Source organism: Stegodyphus dumicola, chromosome 5, assembly GCF_044657685.1.
Source record: "Stegodyphus dumicola isolate Sdum_Otavi_A_Nest chromosome 5, ASM4465768v1".
Classification (NCBI taxonomy): Eukaryota; Metazoa; Arthropoda; class Arachnida; order Araneae; family Eresidae; genus Stegodyphus; species Stegodyphus dumicola.
The window spans coordinates 210,634,065-210,657,541 of NC_140772.1; the positions used below are offsets into that span (position 1 = coordinate 210,634,065).

Consider the following 23,477-nt stretch of genomic DNA (forward strand, 5'->3'; position numbering starts at 1 on the left):
TATATCCAGACCACAATCACCTCTGATATATTTTCCTGATCTTTAATATGACATCAAAAAGTAAACTTATAATATCTCCACATTAAATTAGGTTTGATAAAAATGTGATTATAACAAAGAGATTTTCCTCTTCTCAAAACTAAGTTTCCCAAAATCTGTGAGGGCGAAATTAAGAAATGTATCTTGTGTTGGCAATAAAATTAGAAACTAATAAATGATCCTGAATGTAAAAGTACACTGAATAAGGCTGAAACTGATATATAAATATCCTTTAAGACTTCTGTATATATGCATATATTACACATGTGTTATTTGTGAAATAACTCTTTAAGATTAACCTAAGTAAATATATACAATTATATTTCTTTTTTTAATACAATTAAGAAAACTTATTTTGTTTAATTTTTATTCTCTAAATTTCATTACAATATATAAATCTATTTTTAAATACAATCTATCAAATAAAAGTAAAAAACTTGAAGAAACAACAATTGAACATAATTCTTAGAATTAAGAATGTTTGCTTCATTTCTCACACTATTTCAGAATTAGATTAATTACAGCTAAGACAGTCAAGTATGAGAAAAGTATTTACATGTGACACAATACATCCATTATGGCTTGAATAACTTGAAATGTTTGGCTTACACATTAGTACCAATAAATAAATATATCACATTCAGGATGATCTTGATTAAATAATTGCAGCTACAGAAGCAAACTCTGGAAAAAAAAGTTCTTTATTATAAACAATTTTATAATAACAAAAATGCTAATTCTGAAAAACAAAGTACACAAAAATAATTTTAACTTTTCTGCCGGTATATTATTTTACGGGTGAGAAAACACAGGCAGCAGACAGCTGGAGAAATTGCAAGGCACTTGCAAAAGACTACTGGACATGATATCGCATTTTATCATGGCCAGGAGTACAAATGTAGTCTATATGCACAACAACCAGCACAGAGTGTGCTATTATGCAACTCATTATAGATACTGGGTTACCTGTTGTGCTAGAACAGTGGTTTTTAACCGGGGGTGCGGGAGAAGCCCCTACCTAACCATAAAAATTATTAAATATCATTCATTAAATTTCTTATAATAAAAGATTTGAAATCTGCAGTAGTGTCCCCAATACTGAAGCTCATAAAAATTCGTAGCACCTAGCTCACTTATCAGCAAAAGACACAGGAAAGAGCCGGTGCCGATGGGCGTATACACTACGCTACGAAAAGGCATGGAATGCTACAAATGAACGCGAACAGGCAGCTAGGTGACAGCGAAAAGAAAAAAAAAACTTTGTGGGAATACAAGCGTGACCTTCAAGAAACCTCGATAGCCACAAAGCGACGATACAAGCAGAAAACGTTATCCCAGCTTGCGCATGTGCTGAGTTCAACATGTGCTACTCCAATGAAATCTACAGATTCACAGATTTGTATCTGCATCTACTGCGCCTGTGTTAGGTAGAGTCAACTATTGTGTCTGCCACATGTGTATTCTGACTTGTCCAGAAACCTCTTGAGACTAATAGATTCTTAATTACCCGTTCAAGCCGAATAGAATTCAGTGATATTACAAATGTAAGAACATTATATATATTATATTACATTATTTCTAAATAATGAAATCGATTATAGTGAAGCCCACTATGTGAAAAAAAATGACAATGGAACAATAAGTATGCCGTTTATGGATTTACCTGCACAACCGAAAAAGATGGCATGCAACGACCGCAATGCATCTTGTGTTCCAAGATATTTTCAAACAGCAATCTCAAACTATCAAAGTTATTAGAGCATTTCAACAATGTGCATGGTGGCGAAAAAGCGCATAGCATGAACAGCTTGAAGTCAAAGAAGGCTCGGTTTGATACAAGTGGAACTATTCTAAAATTGTGCGGACCAGCAATTCAAAAACCTTTATTAGAAGCGTCATATCAAGTGGCATATTTATGTGAAAAAAAAGAAACCTCACACGATCGCTGAAGAGTTGTAAACCTTCTGCTTTAATTATTGCTAAAACAGTTTTAGATTCGGAAGCACATAAAAAAATCCAACAGATTCCATTATCGAATGATATTATACGATCACGAATACAAAATCTCAGTGAAGATATTTTAATACAAATAATTGAAGACATAAAAATCAGTCCATTAAAAATAAGTATGCAACTGGATGAGTCAACTGATGTTGATAATTAAGACACAATAACACGCCGAATAAATACTAATTCAGAAGTCAAACAACAAAAATCAGCGTTATACCTACAAAATTTTCACAGGACTAGTTTCGATGGTTTTACCGAACCATCATCTTCAGCTGCAAAACCGCAAATGAACAAGATAGGAAATAATGATTAGATAAGATAAGAAAGCCTGGACAAGAATAAGCAAGTGGCGCCATCTGTTGGCGAAACCAGAACTAAAACATAATTTCTCTAAAAGCCGAAGGCAAATTTGGATTGGAATTAGGATCGTTAACTAGAACAGAAAGATTTTTATGAATGTGAAATGCCTCTAGAAAATCCAGTTCTCCAATGGAAGATGTTTTTTGAATAATTTTGGCAGCAGAAAAATTGAAAGTGTGATTTTCGGACCAACAATGTTGAGCAACAGAAGACTTCTGTGTTTCCTTTTTTCTAACATATGCCTCATGTTCTTTGACGCGAAATTTTAAGGCTCTCCTAGTTTGGCCAATGTAAATTAAACCACACTGGCAAGGAATCCTATAAATACCCCAGGAATTCATATCCGGAATGGGGTCCTTGAGTATAGAAGTTGGAATTTTATTGATGGGAGAATAAACAACCCGAAAGTTAAACTTCTGCAAAATATGTGCAACTTTATAGCTAATTGATGGAAAGAAGGGAATGACAACAGAATTTTTATAATCTCCTAAAATAAGAGTATGGCTTTTAGTGTGTTGAGATGAGAATTTTTTAACTGCTTGATTAATAATGTTGGGTGAAAAGCCCCTGTCAATAGCTATTGCTTTTAAATAATTTAGTTCTTCATCAAGGGCTAGTTTGGAGGAGCAAACTTGAAGAGCACGGAAAACATAGGAATAAAATGAAGCTAACTTTTGTTTAGTCGGATGACATTGATAATTTAGCCAACTTTTGGTATGTGATGTTGATAATTTTAGCCAACTTTTGGTATTTGTCAGGTATGTGAAGGAAAAAGAGGTGATAGAAGAATTTCTATTTTGTGACCACTGGAGGTGAATACGAGAGGAATTGATATTTTCAATGGCATCAAAGACTTTTTTACCAAATATCGATTACCAATGAATGTGATTGGCTCAATATGCACTGATGGAGCCCCAGCAATGTTAGGCAAAAATTCAGGATTTTTTTCACACATGAAAAGAGAATTACCGGAAGTTATAATAATGCATTGCATGTTGCATCGTCATGCACTTGCATCGAAAGCATTGTCAGAAAGTTTAAAACAACATCTAACTACAGCAGTAGATGTAGTAAAATACATCCGACGGCGAGCGCTTAATCATCGCATTTTGATGATAGTGATCTGAAAAAAGATCAACTTATTGAAATGCAAGCAAGTGGACATGTTCAAATGGAATTCGAACAATTAGAATTGCAACAAATCGGGTGTTTACAGTTACAGCGTTATCCGGAATTGGCGAACGGAGCACTGCTCTTTGCTACCACCTACTTGTGCGAAATGGGATTGTCAGAAAGTTTAAAACAACATCTAACTACAGCAGTAAATGTAGTAAAATACATCTGACGGCGAGCGCTTAATCATCGCATTTTTCGTGCATTTTGCGAAGAAATCGGTGCTGATCATACTGTGCTCCTATATCACACCGAAATACGATGGATATCTAAGGGTCGCATGCTTAACAGAGTTTTTGAATTGCGTGAGGAAATTATTCAATTACTGACAAGTCAAAATTGTTATTTAGTAAAAGATTTTGAGAGTAATGATGCAATGCTGAGGCTGGCCTGCGTAACAGACATATTTAGTCATTTAAATGAATTGAATCTATCAATGCAAGGATTTGGTATAAATATAATAATATCTAGTGAAAAATTATCTTCATTTATCGCAAAATTAGAAATTTGGATACGTCGAGCAGAAGAGGGTAATTTTGCAAACTTTCCCTTGCTTGATTCTGTTATTGCGAAAAATGAAAAGAATACAATACATTTGAGACGACATTACCCGACATTGTAATACATTTCAGACGATTGAGAGAATCATTCAATGGATATTTTTCTACCGGAAATATTACCAAAATTCAGAGATGGAAACTGGATCCATTTCTATTTGACTTAAATTTGATGGATGATAGTGATCTGAAAAAAGATCAACTTATTGAAATGCAAGCAAGTGGACATGTTCAAATGGAATTCGAACAATTAGAATTGCAACAAATCTGGTGTTCACAGTTGCAACGTTATCCAGAATTGGCGAACGGAGCACTGCATTTACTCTTACCCTTTGCTACCACCTACTTGTGTGAAATGGGATTTTCATCACTTTTGCATATAAAATCTAAAGGGAGAAATCACTTAAATGCAAGTGGTGACTTACGCATATGTCTTTCAAAAAAGGAACCTCACTTCGCCAGTATAATAATGAACAAACAACAGACTAGTCATTAATAAAAATAATATTGTTTTGTATTTATATAAAATGTACAATGTTTTTCAATAAACAATAAGTTTCGCAAAAAATGTATTTTTCTAGACTAAAAAAATTTTTCAATCACATTTTTCAATGGGGTGCGGGAGATATATTTTCAGATTCAATGGGGTGCGACTCGCTAGAAAGGTTAAGAAACACTGTGCTAGAAATACATGAACTGAACACTACAATCAATGTGGTCGAATACTGCTTACAGAAGAAAGCCATTTAATATTATGAGTAATACATCTGGAGAGATAAAAGGAACATGAAATCACCTCTTCTTTATTACTGAAAGAGACCATTTTGGATGTGTCGGAGTTCTTGTCTGGGGTGGTATGCTTGGTAGCTGTAATGACTTCTACATCTTCCAAGGAGGTTCAGTGACTGGTGTCTATTATTGTATAAAAGTTCTCTTGCCTCATGTGCACTGTTTAGAGGTGTGGGTCTAGACTTGTTCTTCATGGACAAGTACAGTAGTTGTCGTAGAGTCAGTCTTCATTGTACAGTAATTGTCGCAGAGCTCTTGCAGAGTGAAGATATTCAATGCACCTTCTCAGGAGATGCTTAGCAGCATGCAACCAGCTGCCAGCTACAATTTTGCAACTGAAATTAATGCTACAACTAATTAATTAGGCTGCTGAGGCTTTAATACCTCAGCAGCTCCTTGACAAAGGAAAGGAAAAGTATGAAAGGGGGTGAATATGAAAAAGTAAGCGAAGCGCTTTATTTGTGGTGCAGGAGCAAAGAAAACAGCGAACATCCATTTTAAGATCAATTTTACAAGAGAAAAACCCTAAAATTTTATGGTGAGTTTCAAGAAAGAGAACCAGGATTTACTGCTAGTGCTGGCTGGCTAGGCAGATGGAAAAAGCGGTATGGCATCAGGCAGTTATATGTTTGTGGGGGTAAAGCTGATAACTTGGGAAATGCTGCAATATTTAAGGATAATTCCCACAAACTAATTGAAAAGTAGGGTATATCTGGAAATCAAATTTATAACGGTGACAAGACTGGTCTAAATTTTCAAATGCTACCTTCGAAAACGCTGGCATCTATGAAAGAAAAATCAGCACCTGGCTACAAAAGAAGCAAGAAGCGAGTCACAATCTTAGTATGCAGCAGTGCAACAATTCAAACTAGCACTTATAGGCAATTCAAAAAATCCCTGGGATTGAAAAATGTAAAAAAGTACACTAATGGGACAGAAACCAGCTATGATCTTCCCGTTTGGTAGCGAAATCAGTCAAACGAATGAAGCAATACTTAATGATTGATTTCATCAGCAGCTCGTTCCATCGGTGAAAAAGATTTTGAAATTTAAAAATATATATCAAGGAAGGCAATTCTTATTGTAGACAATACATCATCCCATCCTGATGCAAAACAGTTACGAGATGAAGCTACTCGTATAAGAGCCATGTTTCTCCCCCCTAACATAAGTTCAGTGTGTCAGCCGATGGACGAGGGCGTTTTGGGGGCACTGAAGAAAATATACAGATGCAAACTTCTTTCACCTGTTGTAATAGCCATGGAGGATGAGTGTGATATGATCGAGAAACTACAGAAAATACACTCATGGACAAAAAAATTAGCGCACCAAGAAGGAGTCGTCAAAATGAAACAAAATTTTACATACGTAATGACTACTTTGATATGAGTAAATGATAAGAAAAATCAAAGAAAAAGGATAATTTATTTCAGAGAAAAAGGCAAAAGAACGGAGGAGTTAATACTCCGTTGGACCCCTTCTAGCGCGAATGCACGATGCGATACCATCGGGCATTGAGTGATACAAGTTTTGTATGATGTCTTGAGACATTTTGTTCCATATTTGCTGTAACCTAGCCTCTAGTTCGTTCAAACTCGTGGGATGCCCAACTCGTCGCCCCAAATGATCCCAGATATGCTCGACTGGAGACAAATCTGGGGATCGGGCAGGCCAAGGAATGTGGAGACAGTCTTGTGACACCCTTGCCGTATGAGGCCAGGCATTGTCTTGTTGAAAAATGGCTCCTGGGAGCCGTTGCATGAGTGGCAATACATGCAGTTGCAGGATTTCATGAACATACCGATGGGCTGTCATGGTGCCCTGGATCAATACTAAGGGTGACCGTGTATTGTAGGCAATGACACCCTATGCCATCACACCAGCTGTAGGAGCGATGTGTCGCTGTACAGCAAAGGCAGGATTGAGACATTCACCACGGGCTCTCCACACATGAACACGATTGTCATCACTGCCGAGATTGAATCTGGATTTATCGCAAAAGACAACCTGGTCCCATTCCGCTGCAGTCCAGTTTCCTCGTGCTCGACACCACTCCAAACGGAGGCGTCGATGGGTGTGCATCAAGGGCAGCACACGTAATGGGCGCCGCGATACCAACTGTCCTTCAGCCAGACGCCTTCGTATGGTTCGAGAAGACACAGGGACCCCTAGTGAAGGTGCTACCTGTGCCTGGATGGTGGCCGATGAAGCAGTTGACTGTACCTGTGAATTTCTTATGATGTGGTGGTCTTCTCGACGACTGGTCTGTTGAGGACGTCCTGAGCCTGGTCTTCGTGTACATGACATCTCTCGGGTCCACTGGTCCCAACACCTCCTCACAACACAATCAGAGCAGCCTAATTGACGAGCTACTCGCCTAGTTGACCACCCAGCTTCTATCACCTCGACGATTATTCCCCTCTCAAACTACTCCTATTGTCTTCGAACACGGCATAATGGCATGTCTACCTCAGCTTTTCCTTTGTAAATGATTCAGCACACTCAAACAAGCTTTGGTTACCTGTTTTATACTCCACACAGTACGAAGTTCAACGCCTTCTACCGGCTATACGTAATGTGCTATCACGCTGCATTTCTAATGATTTGCATATCTCCCCGAAATGTACCTTCATTGCAAGTTTCGTTATGATCCCGCAATTATTTCTTGGTGCGCTAATTTTTTTGTCCATGAGTGTAGATTTGTTGGATGTTGTTGAATGGATAGCTCATTTTTGGAGTGAAATCAAGCAGATAAGCCTCATTCATTCCTGGACAAAGGTGCTGGACCATTCAGGAAATGAATTTCACAAAAGCAGAGAAGAGGCAGAAAATTGTGAAATATTTAGCCTAGTTAAGAAAATTCCAGGGGTTGAAGAAGTTTCTGATAGTGATGTTGAAGAACGGATGAGACAAGATGAAAATTATGAAATTTTAGGACATGCAGAAATAGTTGCACTAGTGAAAGAAAATGTACATAAAAATAAAGATGAATCAAGAAACGAAGAGACTGAAGACAAAGAAAAAGCTAAAATGATGACCCAGGACTGAAGGCTGCAAAAGAAATGCTCTGTAACATCGAGGAACAAGGTACATCCGGTATGGACATTTTGTTCCTCCGTCGCCTACAGGAAGAAGCTGCACGACAACGGAATGAGCGTGAGAAACAATCTACCATCACATGGTATTTTTCTACCAAGAACTACTAATCACTTTTCTTCATTTTTGCATGTAAGTTTTTTTTTTTCTTAATTATGTTAGGATATTTGTTCTTTTTATAACTCCTATTATGCTAGAACTTGATATTAAAAAAGTCAGCATTAATTTACAGTTAAATATTAAGAGTTTTGAAAAACTCCCCTCTTATTCTGCAAACCTTGACAGTCTCTCAATCCACCTTATGTCGAGTCTGCGGGACTCTACTGTACTATTTAAAACTGAGCTTATTGTGTTGATTAATTTATGCATTTTTATTTTTACATTTATTTATATAAATAAAATAATTCTTTATAGGACAATAAATATCAATTTTATGCACAAGTTTTATTTTATTCTTATTTATGAACACTGATTTGGAGACAATGGAATAAAGACAAAAATCCAAGTGAATAAAATCTGAAACTGTTGTTTATTGTACACTTGCAAATTAAATGTGCTGTTTGATAATGTTCTTTGGCACCAAAAGAAATGGAGAAGGAAGATATTGATACCAAGCTGACACTTAATGAAATGTTAGAGAAAGTTTTTGTATTACTGAACTGTCCCACTGTATCATCAGAAGAATTCATTGCATTAGATGATGATAATATGTATATAGCCTCAATTATAGCAGACAAAGACATTTCGGAGCTTGTTCAAAGCTAAAAAAATATCACTGGTGAAATTTCCGATGACGAAAATGAAATAAATAATGCAGCTTCTGTTCCCACATCATCTGAAATGAGGAACATTATGAAAAGTATGCACAGTTATTTAAATGCACATTCAATGGTGAAATGAATAACAAAATGGATGAAATACAATAATTTGTTGACAATTTGATGCTAAAAAAGGCAATGGAAAGAAAAATGTCAGATTATTTTCCTAAAACTCAATAAATGTTTGTTTTTAAAAAGCTTGAAAATTTTGTATTAAGTTTTACTAAGTTCTTCTGGATGTTTTTGTTTCACCGATTTTTATTAAATACATGCATATATACATATGAATGTAAATAAAACATACTCTAATAAACTTAAATTTTTTTGCAATATCCTTTTTCAGTCCCCTCAGTTTCGTGTCAAAAGATTTTCACTATAAAATGCTTGAGTGTGTGTAAGATGAAAAAATGTAAAATAAAATCTTAACTTTACATGTAATAGCTGCCAAGTTTCCTTTTTGATTACTTCTCCTCTCTATCTTAAAACAGTAACAAGCTTATAATAAATCTCTCTGAACTCTATCATTTCAAAAGCTATCAATCTTATGATTCTTATAAAATGCTGAAGATGCAAGTACTTAACACATCAGCCAATAATAATGCTAAAATTTGTAGATTGAAACCTAAATTTAGCCAGCAGGAATGAAGTTAAATATGAACTCTACTATACCTTGTAGAGACATTAGGTAATTTGGAAGGAGGAAAGATAAAAAAATGAGCAAACGTCTTTGCCGGGAACCGAACCAGAGACTTCTGGAATACTGGCCCAGCGTGCAGAACCACTACGCCACGTCAAGAAGGTGGGAGAAATACCTTTTATACTCCCCCTTTTAAAGGGGTACTGGGGTTTCTAGGGAACCAATTCACCAAATCATGGGTATGGAGAGTCATCATCCACCACTCTTTTAGTTTGGCACCATTTGTAGAGACATTAGGTAGTTTGGAAGCAGGAATGATGAAAAATAAGCAAACGCCTTTGCCAAAAATCGAACCACGAATCTCTCAAATACCGGCCTAGTGTGCTGAACCACTACACCATGAAGGCACGTCAAGAAGGTGGGAGAAATACCTTATAACCTAATAAGACATTCACATTGTGATTCATATAATTTTCTCTGCTCCTCAGTGCTATTGACTTACTGTACACTGCTGCTCATTTTTTCTTCAGATATATTATCGGAATGTGGAAGGTAAAATACAATTGTTACGAAAAGGTACCTTTTTGGCACTAATTAGGCTGTGTCTCTGTCAAAGGTGTTTTGTCAGGAATGAAATAAGTGTTCAGCCAGCAACATATCCAATTATCTCTTTATGAATGGCATTGTTACATACACATCCACATTTGCATAAAAATTACATAATTATTTATATTATATCACTCACTACTGAGCTGTTATACTGCAAAGAAACTACCATTCTTTTGCAGCTGTAGGTATTCAACCATGGAGAATGGAAAGATGTCGAAGATAATTATACATTTTGACTTGGTGATCTGAATCCACAATAATCATGCAAAGTTTTGCTAGCATCATCAATCCATCATAAATGAAAGACTTAACCAAAAATTGTATCAAGAAAAATATCCTATTTTGGGAAGAATGAATAATATATTCAAGGTATTTGCAGTTTTAATCAAATGAAATGTAGCTTGCAAATTTCTACTAAAATATGTTTTTATCAGAATAAAATTAAAAGTATAAAAATGAACACAAATTTGCATTTTCAGTATCATAAATGTTTCTATCAAAGTGAATATTTTGTGCTCCTACTTTAGATTTTGATCACTTTTAGTGATCATACATACAACAATAAAGTTATTGCGAGCTACAGGTTTATTCATAGCTCTCTAGATAAGGATAAATTAATGATTTATTATAAAATTAACCCCAAACAGCACAATAAATAACTTCAAATAGCTCAACAAGAATGCAGATATTAAGCAATTCCTTCTGCTATATCTAATAGCTGAACAACAACCAACAATCAAACACCATGACCAAATAGCCAATAATAAATCTTTCAAGAGTGCTCTAGTATACGCCATGAAGGTTGAAACTGTACAGAGTCCCAGCAGAAAAGACCATCGGCTTGTAAAGGACGTCAGCACGAATGGTGCTTTAAATGGTGGTACAGCTAACGAAAATTGGAAGCGGTGAAAGTGCTAATGTGAAATGCAACAGTAATAATTATAAAATGCTGAAATAGTAATAGAGAAGGAAATTTTCAGAAACAATGCCACATGCCTCCAGGTCAAAAGCCTCAAAAAAAGCTGCAATAATGGAACAAAGTGCTGGAACTGTGATAATGAGACATTTATGAAAGCATTATTATGTGCATAAAGAGCTAAGTAAAAATCTTACGAAGAAGTAGAAAACTCAGCTCTTGATGTTCTATAGAAATTATCAGTTCACAATGGAAATTAGGGATTCTGTGTTGAACGACTAATAAATGAATCACTTTGCCACATGACTGCAGATACCAGTGTTAGAACAACTATTCTGTGAGCTGATAAAGATATAGCCTGGCGTTTAAACATTTATCTTCTGTATATGATTTATTCTTAAATGTGGTATACACTGTGAATGAAGAAAAAATATTGTTACTTTTTTTCTGACACCAGTTGTTACGTTATTTTCTTCCTTCACGTTCGTACGGGTTTCGTGTGGATTTGTAGTGAATAACTACAATCAAAACACACTTTATTTAGCCAATATTAATCAGGACAGCTCCAAAATCATGTTTTACAGTCGTAGAAGATCTACTATAAACACGTTGACAAAATCAGCGACCCAGCCTTCACACTATCAGGCTCTAATGTTCGAGACAGCTTCGCTGCAAAACACCAGAGTACAGCTCCCTACTCTGTTCGGTCGTTCTCGGAACTTCATGTACTCTCAAGACTCTCCACGCTACAACTCGCGATGTACTCAACGACACACAGAGCACAGCTCCCGACTCTTCAGTTCACTCGTTCCCGGAGCTTAACGCACTCTCTCGACAATGCACTAACTGCGATACACTAAGAGACTCTTCAATGCACTCGACGACCCACTCTGTCAACTCGTCTCCACGTGGATTAACTAGATGAGACGCACTGACAGGTGTTGGAAAATATGACCTATTGTAATCCTTTTTTTGCATCATCTCTCCTCCTTGAAATAATTCTAATATTTAACATAAGGTTTAGTTCTTGTTTTAAAGGGATATAGCAATTACTTCTACTTCGTTTTTCACTGCCACTGTTTTTATTAAGAACAGACAGTTCCAGCCTAATTAAGATGCAAAAACAAAACTTGATGTTACGTCATCTGGAAAGCTGAGTCGTTCTGACAGCTGATTGGTTGCCGTGAGATGACGTCATATTTACTTCAGGTATAAGTATCTCGCGTCGGTTTGGCTTATTCCTTCTGGTTCCTGTTTCATTGCTCTGTGGTGTGCCGTTCCAGCCCCCATTGGGAGACAATATTGTGATGTGTGCCGTCCAGTGATAAGTGCAGTGGTTCCAGTCTGAAAGATGACTTTTCCTGGATTCTGAAAAGTGGCTACGATGTGAGCGACTGCCGTGGCGGCATCCTGTTTCATGAAGGCGGCATCAATATAAGTGTTTTTCTAGGATTAGCGATGTTTTTCCAAGCTGTGATTTCTCTTGAGCAACTACAGTGAGCAGCTTTAGCCAGTGCAAGTGCACTCAAAGTTTAGTTTAATTTTTCAGGTGCATTCTTGGTCAAAAAGCATGGACTTATTTACAGTGAAGTGAATTTCATAATAACCGCGTAGTTTCTGTTCTGTGATATGTTTTTCACATATTGAACGCCAGTATTTAAAGATCAGGTAAATATTTACTGTATCATTAATAGTGTAATATTCTTTAAAGGAAAAACCCTTGGGGTTAATGAATGATCAACTAAGTGTAATTTTTGATAATGATTATGCTACACTCTTTAAGTTTCTGATATTGATTATATTTATTGTGTTTTTATTTTTATATATATAGATAAACTTTAATAAATTGGTTAAGTTTAAAACTTTTGTCTTCTATGTCTGCACAGTATATAACCTTAGGGAGCTTCTATTGCTACTTCTGCTAAATGTTAAACTTTGCTTTTGCATCAACTAGCACTCGACGAGGCACTCACTCAATACTAACTGATTGCGGACCAGTAGGTTTTATACAGCTTTCGGCTTGTGTTCGAGAACATTCTGGGCTAAACCAGTAAGAATTCGTTCCAGAAGGTTCTCCATCCGTCCATGGCATATCGCCAATTTTGTTGCTAAATGGGCAATTTCTCGCCAAATGTGGCAACCCCACCTTCTCTTGCCATTTCATGTCAACACTAAACCTGCTTTGCGGGGAAGCTATCTTACCGCGCCTGGACACTTGTAACAATTATCAATGTATGGAAAAATGAGCATGCATATGAAGTTCAGATCCTGCACATATGAGAATACAGTCTATATTTGGCTGACATAATGCATGCTTGGACTTGACTTTTTAAGAGACATAATGAACCCATAGCTCACATTATACTTTTAGTCTTTTATATTACACCTTTAGTTATATTTGAAATTATGAAAACATAAATCATTAATTTTCTCACGATACTTGTTATGAATCACTAAAGAGAATTCTTTAAAGTTCAAATTAAAAAAAAATTATGAAATTATTACGTTTTAATTAACATGAAATAACTACAATAAAATAATTGAGTTTTTGAGTTAAGTTTGAAAATATCAATTGTTGCGACATATAAATAGAAAATACTAACCTAATTTAAATCACTTCCAGACTTCTTTCATCACGGCTAATGTAACTGTAGGTAACTGAGGACCAAATAAAGGATTCATCTGTACCATATAGCAACATAACCAGCTAAATATATAAAAAGTCATTATTTTTTTTCCATAGAAAAAAAATGCTGTTATAACTATGATATCTGCAATTATATACATGCTCAAAACTAAGAAAACTATCACAGTTGATGAATTATCTCCCAGATAGACAAATATTGATGATATCTGGTATAGACACAGGTTGATATAATAGAAAAGAAATATACTATAAAACAGTCATGATATACATGCATAATCATACATACAGCAAGCTCATTGATGCAGGAAATATCTGAAACAAAGGCTGTAAGATCAAACAAAAAAAGAAGGGGTTAGAGTAGATATAAGGGTGCCCCTTGTATTATCGTGAAGTTATTTCCTTTATGGTAACCTGAGTAATTGAATGTTACGGAAACCCTATTATAGCATAATCTGTTGCATGATTGTGGTAAATTTTGAATTATGGGAAAAGGTTTGTAAGGGCTTGTGGTGTGTGTTGTTTAGGAAGTAGCTTGTTTTGTGGTTTAGATGGTAAAATGGCTGAATATGGTAAGATTAATTTGTAGTTTCTGTACAATTTGGAAAGAAAGGGGGAAACAGCATTACAGTACAGTCAGCATTACATTCTTTAATGCGCAATGATCTATAATCCGAACTTCAAAGCTACAAACTTTATGTGCATGCGTCTGCTACGCATGCACGTAAAGAGAAGAGATACTGTTTATATAAGAGAAAATTAAAGAGAAAGTATTAGCCCCCAAAACGAAGCAACTTAAACAACTACATTGAAAGAAATGTTTAATAAAGTAAACAAATAAATATTAAGCTTTTTTTTGTAAATTTTGATACCCTTTAGATCAGAATTGCTCTTTATTTCATAAATTACAGTTTCATATTTTTATTGTAAAATTTCTGCATGCCATCTTACCAGATTTAAATTGATGATCTATAATCCGGAAAAACACCTAATCCGGAATCGCCGAAGTCCCGACAAGTCCGGATTACGGACTTTGTACTGTATTAGCTTACAATTTAAGATATTTTACTTTCTTCAATAATGTAAATATCATCATAATGAAAGTAAGTTTATGACAATACAGACTAAAATAAGTAATTGTACAAAATTATGTATTTAATAATTTCTTTGAATATATAAAGTGATTTAAAAATATAAAGTGATCAATTATGGTCATCTATAGAGATCACCATAATTGATCCCTTTATATTTTTTAATATCAATAAATTAAAATTACACTATAAAAAATACTAAATTTTCAAATATATATAGCTAAAATTTTATACTTACAATAAATAGCAACAAACGGCAGTCGTAACCAGCATTGTCTGAATTACTCTAGAAATATACATATTTTTTATTAACAGATATGATAAATATACCTAAAAGTAGAATAATATTTTGTTTCAATTTTTGAAACTTTCAAAATACTTTTCACAGAACTTCCTATCTTATAAAATTAAAGATGCTTTTTGAATCTCTTATTCATTATATAAAGCACATATTTTATAAAAGATTTTAAATACTTATTTGATATATATCAAGTATATGCTCATGTCGAGTAAATAGAAAAGTATTTAAAATACTTATTTGACATAGTGCCTTATCTTACCAATGATATCACATATATTTATACTTATGACTACTAAGAAAAACCTGCTTTCATTCAAAAATTAATTTTAATTCAAGTGAAAATTAAAAGTAGTATCTGGTGGCTGTCCATATGGTCAACATCTTGCTAATCACTGACACGGTGAAATTATTAAATACATTCAAAGTACAATAATGGCTCTAAACAGGTTGACTGCTATGTGCTTTGGAAGTTAATCATGAGTACTCATAATCATACATTACTTACTTGTTATTTGATACTGTAGAAGTCCAGAAATCCGCAAAGCTTGGGACCAGAGGTTGTGCGAATTTTAGGACAGAAAAGATAAATTGTAATATTCAAACCAAAAGTGCAAAATAAATAAGGCATATTAGATGCATTTAATTAAATTATTATACACATTATTGCAATAACTTATTATATGCATTAAATTATTATTACATATATAAATTCATTATATTATTCATTGTATTATATGTACACAGCATCGAGTTTTGCCGATTTTGCCTCATGCAAAGATTTCTGGTTTCAGATTCCAGTGTTAGAATTACTGTTGCTGTACAATTTAAACAGCTTTTCTTTATTTTTCCGTATATCATACACAATCGTGTCACAATTCCATACGATTCTGCTATAAACCGAAGAGAAGGACCTGCCTTCATCTTTTGCAGAATCTGCACTTTTTGCATTACCGTCAATGCAACGTGTTTACGTTTTTCAACATAGCAAGCAGTAAAATCAGGAGTGCGTTTTTTATCTGTAACTGTATTAAAAAAGGCCAAAATTAAAAATATTCTTAATTTATCAACAAAATATCTGGATTAAAAAAAAAGGCAGCACCAAATAAACTCATGAAATAACAAAGCTCAGAAAATACAACAACGTGAATCGTGAAATTTAATGAAGAGTTCAGAAAATCGTCTGCTTTTTTACCTTGACGTAGATTAGAGGGGGAAAAACATTTATCATGATGTCAATAACTTGGTATTTTCGTTATGACTCATTATTATTCAGTAAATATTTTTTCTTCGATATTTTGTACTCAATGTTGTGGTTTCCGGAACCTATAAACTGAATGTTTATATTTTGAGAGGCAGCGCGGGTTTCAGGAGTTGGCGGATTTTCGGTATTTGACTGCAATTCTTTCATGGGCTCATCTTTGAAATATGGTAACTGGTAGTTTGGCGACATTTTGGAGGCAATAAAAGTTACTACCTAGGACTTTGGTAATAATGTGAGAAGTACTTAGTTCCGATTACGCATTATTTTGTGTGAGGGAAATGAGAGATCATGAGATATGTCATGTGACATTAATGGACGAATTACAGTTCTTTAATCGGAAAAGGGGGGGAAATTTGGAAAACTGTAGTACTATATTATTTTGTATTAAGCTTCATTGTGTGTTATGTGAAATAGTGGAAGTGTGCGTGACACGTGATGAAGATTCTGAAGATTAGGTAAGTTAGTATTTTTAATCATTTGAGGATATTATTTTTATGCATTGTTCTAAATGTAAAGAGTAAATAAATTAATATATTATTGGAAAATTGTTATTAGCAATGATTTAGTTTAAAGTAATTAGGATTGTAATCTAATTTTTATTAATTTAATGTATGTGCTTATTTATATTTTAAGTAGTGTTTTTTAATTTAATTATATTTTAATTTAATGATCGTGATTTTGTGAGTTATATGTTTGTAGTAATTTGGAATACGTTGAGTATTTTCATGCATTTTTGTGAAATTTTTCTAATTTATGAGAAAAAAGCAGTGTACATGGATATAGTGAAGAAAGAGTGTGCGCAATGCCATTTTTATGCAATTCTGGGATGTTTTTTAAAGTAAAAATAAGTCGACGTGTACATGGTTTAGTGATATTTTAATTAAATGATAGTTATTTTGTGAATTTTATGTTTGTAGGAATTTGGTATACGTTTCATTTGAAGTAAACGTGCATGGAAGTAATTTAAATATTTGACACAAAGTATTTGTAACCATTTTTAATGTTTGCGGTATGAATTCGTTGGTCATGTGTATAATGTAATAGCTAATTTAGAGGTAAAAGTTTTTGGATATTTTATTTATTTTATACGTGGAAATGTTCATCCTTGGAAAGGGTATATACTTTTTCGCGATCAGGTAATTTCATATATGTGCTTTTTACCGAGTTTAAAGATTCACAGAATTTTTTTGCATTTTCCTGCAAATTTTTGTAATTTATAAGAAAATAGCAGTGTAGATGGATAAAGAGTGTGTGCAATGCCATTTTTGTGCAATTCTGGGATTTTTTTTAAGTAAAAATAAGTCGACGTGTAAATGGTTTATGTGTACGTGCTATTCTGAAAAACGCGCAAGGAGTTTGCGATTGTGCACTTTTTCCCAATTTTGCAGTTAATATTTGTCATGATTAAGCAGTTTTGTTACATAAAATTTCTAGCAAAAGTGTAATTCGGCTAGTAGATTGTTGGAAAAAGTGTTCAGTAAATAAAAAGAAAAGAAACGTCTTTACTTCGTGAAGACAAAATGGCAGCCAAAAAAAAAAAAAAAAAATAGAGGGTTGCTGTAGCAGAGCTGGTCGCCAAATTTTCGCCAAAAAATCGCCAAGTTACCATAATCCAAAGATCAACCTTTTCATGTTCTACTTGATTATGACATTACTCTTAGGAAAGAAATAATTCCTGTTAACAGGAAGTTTGCATAGTCAAGCTCTAAATTTGTCACAAAATTAACAAGGCTTCATATTCTAAAACAGGGCCCAAAATGATTGATCAACCAATTACCTTATTCAGCCTTTGTCAGTAACATGCACAGTAAATGGTTTAATATAATTGAAATATCTTGGTATTTAATCAACCTGAGCCGGATTAAGACTATTAAAGGCCCTAAGCACTTCAAAGATTTAGGTGCCCCTACATGTTTATGCCAGTTTTTCTTTCATATATATATAGTTGTAATGAAAGTTTCCAGCCAAAACTCCAAAAATTGATTAACCTCATTTCAGACGTGCTGTGCAGAATGGAAGATAGCTTCAGGAAGATATAGGTGCAGGTGTGGGAAAAGGTAGAAGTCCAATGGAGCGATGTTGAGGCTATATAATGGTAGCGGCAAAAGATTCATTCGAGTCTGTATGAGTCCATTCGAGTCTGTACACAGTCCAGCTGATGAATGCAGACACAAGTGATCTTGCATTATCTTGATGGAACATTACCTTTCTGCATCAGATACAAAGCATGGTCATTTTGTTAGTCAAATTGCACTTTGCAATGCTTCCGACGGGCTCACTGTGTGCAGAAAAACCCCTTTTCATCAAAAAGGATGATACGATCCAGAATTTTGTCCTTGCGTTGATATTCAAGCAGATTAGTGTAGACCCAAACACGTCTGCCCTTATCTCCTTGAGTCATGCTGCATAGTACTAATGGAGATGGCACAAACGTTTAACTCCTTAGCAAGCTCTGAAGTGGTTGCATACCAATCTTCCTCCACCAGTTCTTGCAGGTGGGCCTCAAAATCAGTAAGCTGGCCAGAGCACTCCACTTCTTGAATGTCATAGTCCTTGTTTTTGAACTTTCGGTACCAAAACTTCCCAGTGTCATATGATACAACATTACTACTTAAAAGCTGTGCACATTATTTGGTGATATTCTACAATGGAATTGGAAATAAATTATTGTTCTAATCTGGTAACATGATTTTTACATTTCAGACACTTTATAATGATAACGATATTTTTTTACAAATTTCCAAACACAGTGCTCTAAAGCAAGTCTCATTCTTTCAAATGCTAAAAGTCATTTGAGAAAATATGATTAAACACATTAACATGAACTGTTTATGCAGAAGATAATCTGTCATTAAAACCTGGTATTTAAAAACACAAAATTAAAAGTAGCCTGATCAATTAGGAATTATAATGCAGTGGCTCGCATGTCACCCAGCAGCATCCCAGGTCTGAGGTCCAATCTCCGGGCTGGGAAAGGTTGACTCAGCCTTTCATTCCTCAAGTGGGTCGATAAGATGAGCACTAAGTTAGCTTGAGGACTAAACACATATGGATCCTGTGACAAGCTGACCACTTGTCCAGGGTATATGCTCATGAACCCCACGGCACACAGACTACAATATACGTTGCATTAGGTGATAATAAATTTATGATGTTGACATAGCAGAAAAGTAACAAAATTTCTTCTTATTCTACCTGATCTTCTTTCTAATAATACATATAAAATAAAATTATAGTAAACAGATGTTTTTAATCAGCCTTGATCCATACACAAATATTTAATACATTTTACGTCATAATTTCCCAATTTCTGAAATTTCAATAAATTACCAGTAACATGAATAACTGCAATAACAGCTGTCTCAAAAAGTCTAGATTAAAATTTTATGGACAAAAAGAATTCTGCTTAGTATAGCTATATGGATGATCCACCACATAAACTGGTTAAACATCTATTATACATTTCCTTTGCTTTAACATATTATTATTACATTACATTATAACACATTCAGATATATGAACTTTTTTTGGTTGATCTTTACATTATGGTAACTTGGCGTTTTTTTGGCGAAAATTTGGCGACCAACTCTTCTACAGCAACCCTCTATTTTTTTTCCCGCCGCCATTTTGTCTTCATGAAGTAAAGACATGTTTCTTTTCTTTTTATCTACTGAACACTTCTTCCAACAATCTACTAGCCGAATTACACTTATGCTAGAAATTTTATCTAACAAAACTGCTTAATCATGACAAATATTCACTGCAAAATTGGGAAAAAGTGCACAATACCATACTCCTTACGCGTTTTTCAAAATAACACATACACATAAACCATGTACACGCCGACTTATTTTTACTTAAAAAAACATTCCAGAATTGCACAAAAATGGCATTGCTCACACTCTTCACTATATCCATGTACACTGCTTTTTTCTCATAAATTAGAAAAATTTCACGAAAATACATGACAATTTTCTCAATCTTTAAACCCGGTAAAAAGAACATATATGAAATTACCTGATCGCGAAAAAGTATTTACCCTTTCCAAATATGAACATTTCCACATATAAAATAAATAAAATATCCAAAAACCTCTAAATCATCTATTACATTATACACGTCACCAACAAATTCATACCGCAAGCATTACAAATACTTAGTATCAAAAATTTAAATTATTTCCATACACGTTTACTTCAACTTAAACGTGTACCAAATTCCTACAAACATAAAATTCACAAAATAACTATCATTTAATTAAAATATCACTAAACCATGTACACGTCGACTTATTTTTACTTAAAAAAACATCCCAGAATTGCACAAAAATGGCATTGCGCACACTCTTCACTATATCCATGTACACTGCTTTTTTCTCATAAATTAGAAAAATTTCACGAAAATACATGACAATTTTCTCAATCTTTAAACCCGGTAAAAAGAACATATATGAAATTACCTGATCGCAAAAAAGTATTTACCCTTTCCAAATATGAACATTTCCACATATAAAATAAATAAAATATCCAAAAACTTTTACCTCTAAATCATCTATTACATTATACACATCACCAGCGAATTCATACCGCAACCATTACAAATACTTAGTGTCAGATATTTAAATTATTTCCATGCACGTTTACTTCAACTAAAACGTATACCAAATTCCTACAAACATAAAATTCACAAAATAACTATCATTTAATTAAAATATAATTAAATTCAAAAACACTACTTAAAATATAAATGAGCACATACATTAAATTAATACATACATAAATACCCATTTCGAATTCACTTTAGTTACGGCCATGGGATCCAAAAATTCACGAACACTGTTTCACACAACACAGAATAAAGCCAAATAGAAAACTTCCAGATTTTTTCCCGATTTCCCCCCTTTTCCGATTAAAGAACCGTAATTCGTCCATTAATATCACATGACATATCCCATGATCTCTCATTTCCCTCACACAAAATAATGCGTAATCGGAACTGAGTACTGCTCACATTATTACCAAAGTCCCAGGTAGTAACCTTTATCGCCTCCAAAATGTCGCCAAACTACCAGTTACCATATTGTAAAGATCAACCCTTTTTTTAATATAAGAACTAAAGATAATAGTTCATCAGGAACAATGTAAATATACAAGTTTACATTTATAAAAAAGGACAGAAGTCAAATTTTATGTATAAGGAAGTCCAAAATTTTCCATGAAACTGTATTTATAAATACTCTCTGTCTTTCATCTCCTAATAAATTTCATTTATTTTAAGGGGTGAATAAACTGCCCCTTTCCTTATATTCATGATTTTAGGAGAGGAAGTTTTACTTCTTTCTGATTTTTTCAATTTTCAGAATTCCAACACCACCTCTGACTTACAAGACTCTAGAAAAGACTTAACATACATCGATTTCATGCAAGTGCATCACTTTCAATCCTTCAAAATCACACATATTAATACAGAGTGCATTCACATATACTTTTATCAATCCTTGAGACAAGGAAAAAAAAGGGGGGAGGTTCACCTCATGAAAATTGGATTATTAAATTATGGCAACACACATGAAGGCTATCTGCCTAAAGGGAGGAATGCCTTCATGGAGGACTTTCTAAGGGAAACTGGCTCATATACACGTTACACATGGGGAAAACCATGAAAACGCCCATGCAGCCAGCCCCTTCGTGGGATTCGAACCTCACGCCGAACTATCAGAGTTCAGCGTCTTTACCGCTCGGCCGCTGCTGGGCGTTCACTTCATGAGACTTTTTTATCAATTAGTAAACAATCACTTCTAATCTTCCATTCAAATCAGAAATTTAATAATATAACTTTATAATTAGAGAGAAAGTGCCGAATCGACCACTGCTTGGCGCGGTTTTAAGAATTGCACATACTCGGTATCCATGTACACATCGACCTATTTTCACTTAAAAAACATCCCAGAATTGCACAAAAATGGCATTGTGCACTCCCTTTATCCATGTACAAAAATTTTGGATTGTTAGCAATTTTCATTGGCTTTTTAAGTGAAAATAGGTCGATGTGTACATGGATAAAGTCACATGTACTCTTGTAAAAAGCACCAAAGAAATAAGTGGGCGATTCTTTACTTTAGCCATAATTAGTTTCAATGACCTGAAAATAAAGCTCACTGAAATTATTGGGAAGGGTAAGCCATTACAATTCACTCACTATTATTACCACAGTTTCATTAGAAAACCAGCTTTTATCGCGAGAAACAAAATCAAAAATATTTAACTCTGCTTCAGCTTTTTTACATCAGGATTCAACACATTATTATAAATACTGGACAAGGCAAAATAAATACAAAAACATAACTTTCATAGGAGCATTCTCGCGTTTAAAATTCTTAATTATATTTTAGACTCCCAGTGATAAAAAAAAAATACATTTTAAGAGATGATATCACTGCTATTGATTAAGAAAAAAAAGTTTCTGCATTTTAAGAGACAATATGTTGCGGATATCTCTTCTATCAGCAGGATAACGGAAGGGAGAATCTTCCATGATCCTACACGATGCACAAAAATTAAAAAGAATTAAGGGAAACCTCATTTAATGATGCAAGGAATGTTTTTTTAAATTTTATTCTGACAGATCTTTATAGAATAAACTGCTCGTAGTTAAAAATGTCATTTGTGAAAACTTAAATTAAATTTATCTTTCAATTAAACATAGCAGAAAAGAAACATTAACATAAATTATCAAGCACGTACCCTCTATTTACACCCTTAGGCACAAACCATGGTAGAACTCCCCCTACTACAAACCAAAATAAAGTTAAAATTACAAAAGGAACAGCTGACGCTCCCATTTTGAAAATGCTTTTTTTTTTTTTCTTTTTCTTTTTTTTTTTTTTTTTGGTTATCATGTGAAGCAATGGAGGTTACAGTTTGTGCTTTGAAACCCACGGTGTTGAAAACAACTTTACTTTATTCTTATACTACCTGTATCTAAACAGATTAGGGCAGATATAAATATATTTGTTTTCTTTTCATCTAACTTTAAATTATGGTTTTAATAAAAAGTTAATGTTTAATTATGACTGAGGCTTAAATGAAAAATTGGGCGCATTAAAATAATGTGGCAAATAACTAGATTTTTTACCAGGTCGTCCTGAATTTGTCTTTCCTGGCGTACGATGGACAA

General features: G+C 34.1%; 1 protein-coding gene across 1 annotated transcript; it reads right to left on the reverse strand.

Annotated features, from left to right (window-relative positions):
• Positions 1-389: 389 nt before the first annotated feature.
• Positions 390-23,199, reverse strand: LOC146997401 (V-type proton ATPase subunit e 2-like). The gene is made up of 4 exons (XM_085817624.1): positions 23,045-23,199; positions 14,978-15,025; positions 13,608-13,711; positions 390-723 (listed from the first exon to the last, which is right to left on the reverse strand). Exons 1-3 carry the CDS (start codon positions 23,197-23,199, stop codon positions 13,618-13,620), a joined length of 297 nt encoding a protein of 98 aa, XP_085673750.1. The 3' UTR covers positions 390-723; positions 13,608-13,617.
• Between the last annotated feature and the right edge of the window lie 278 nt (positions 23,200-23,477).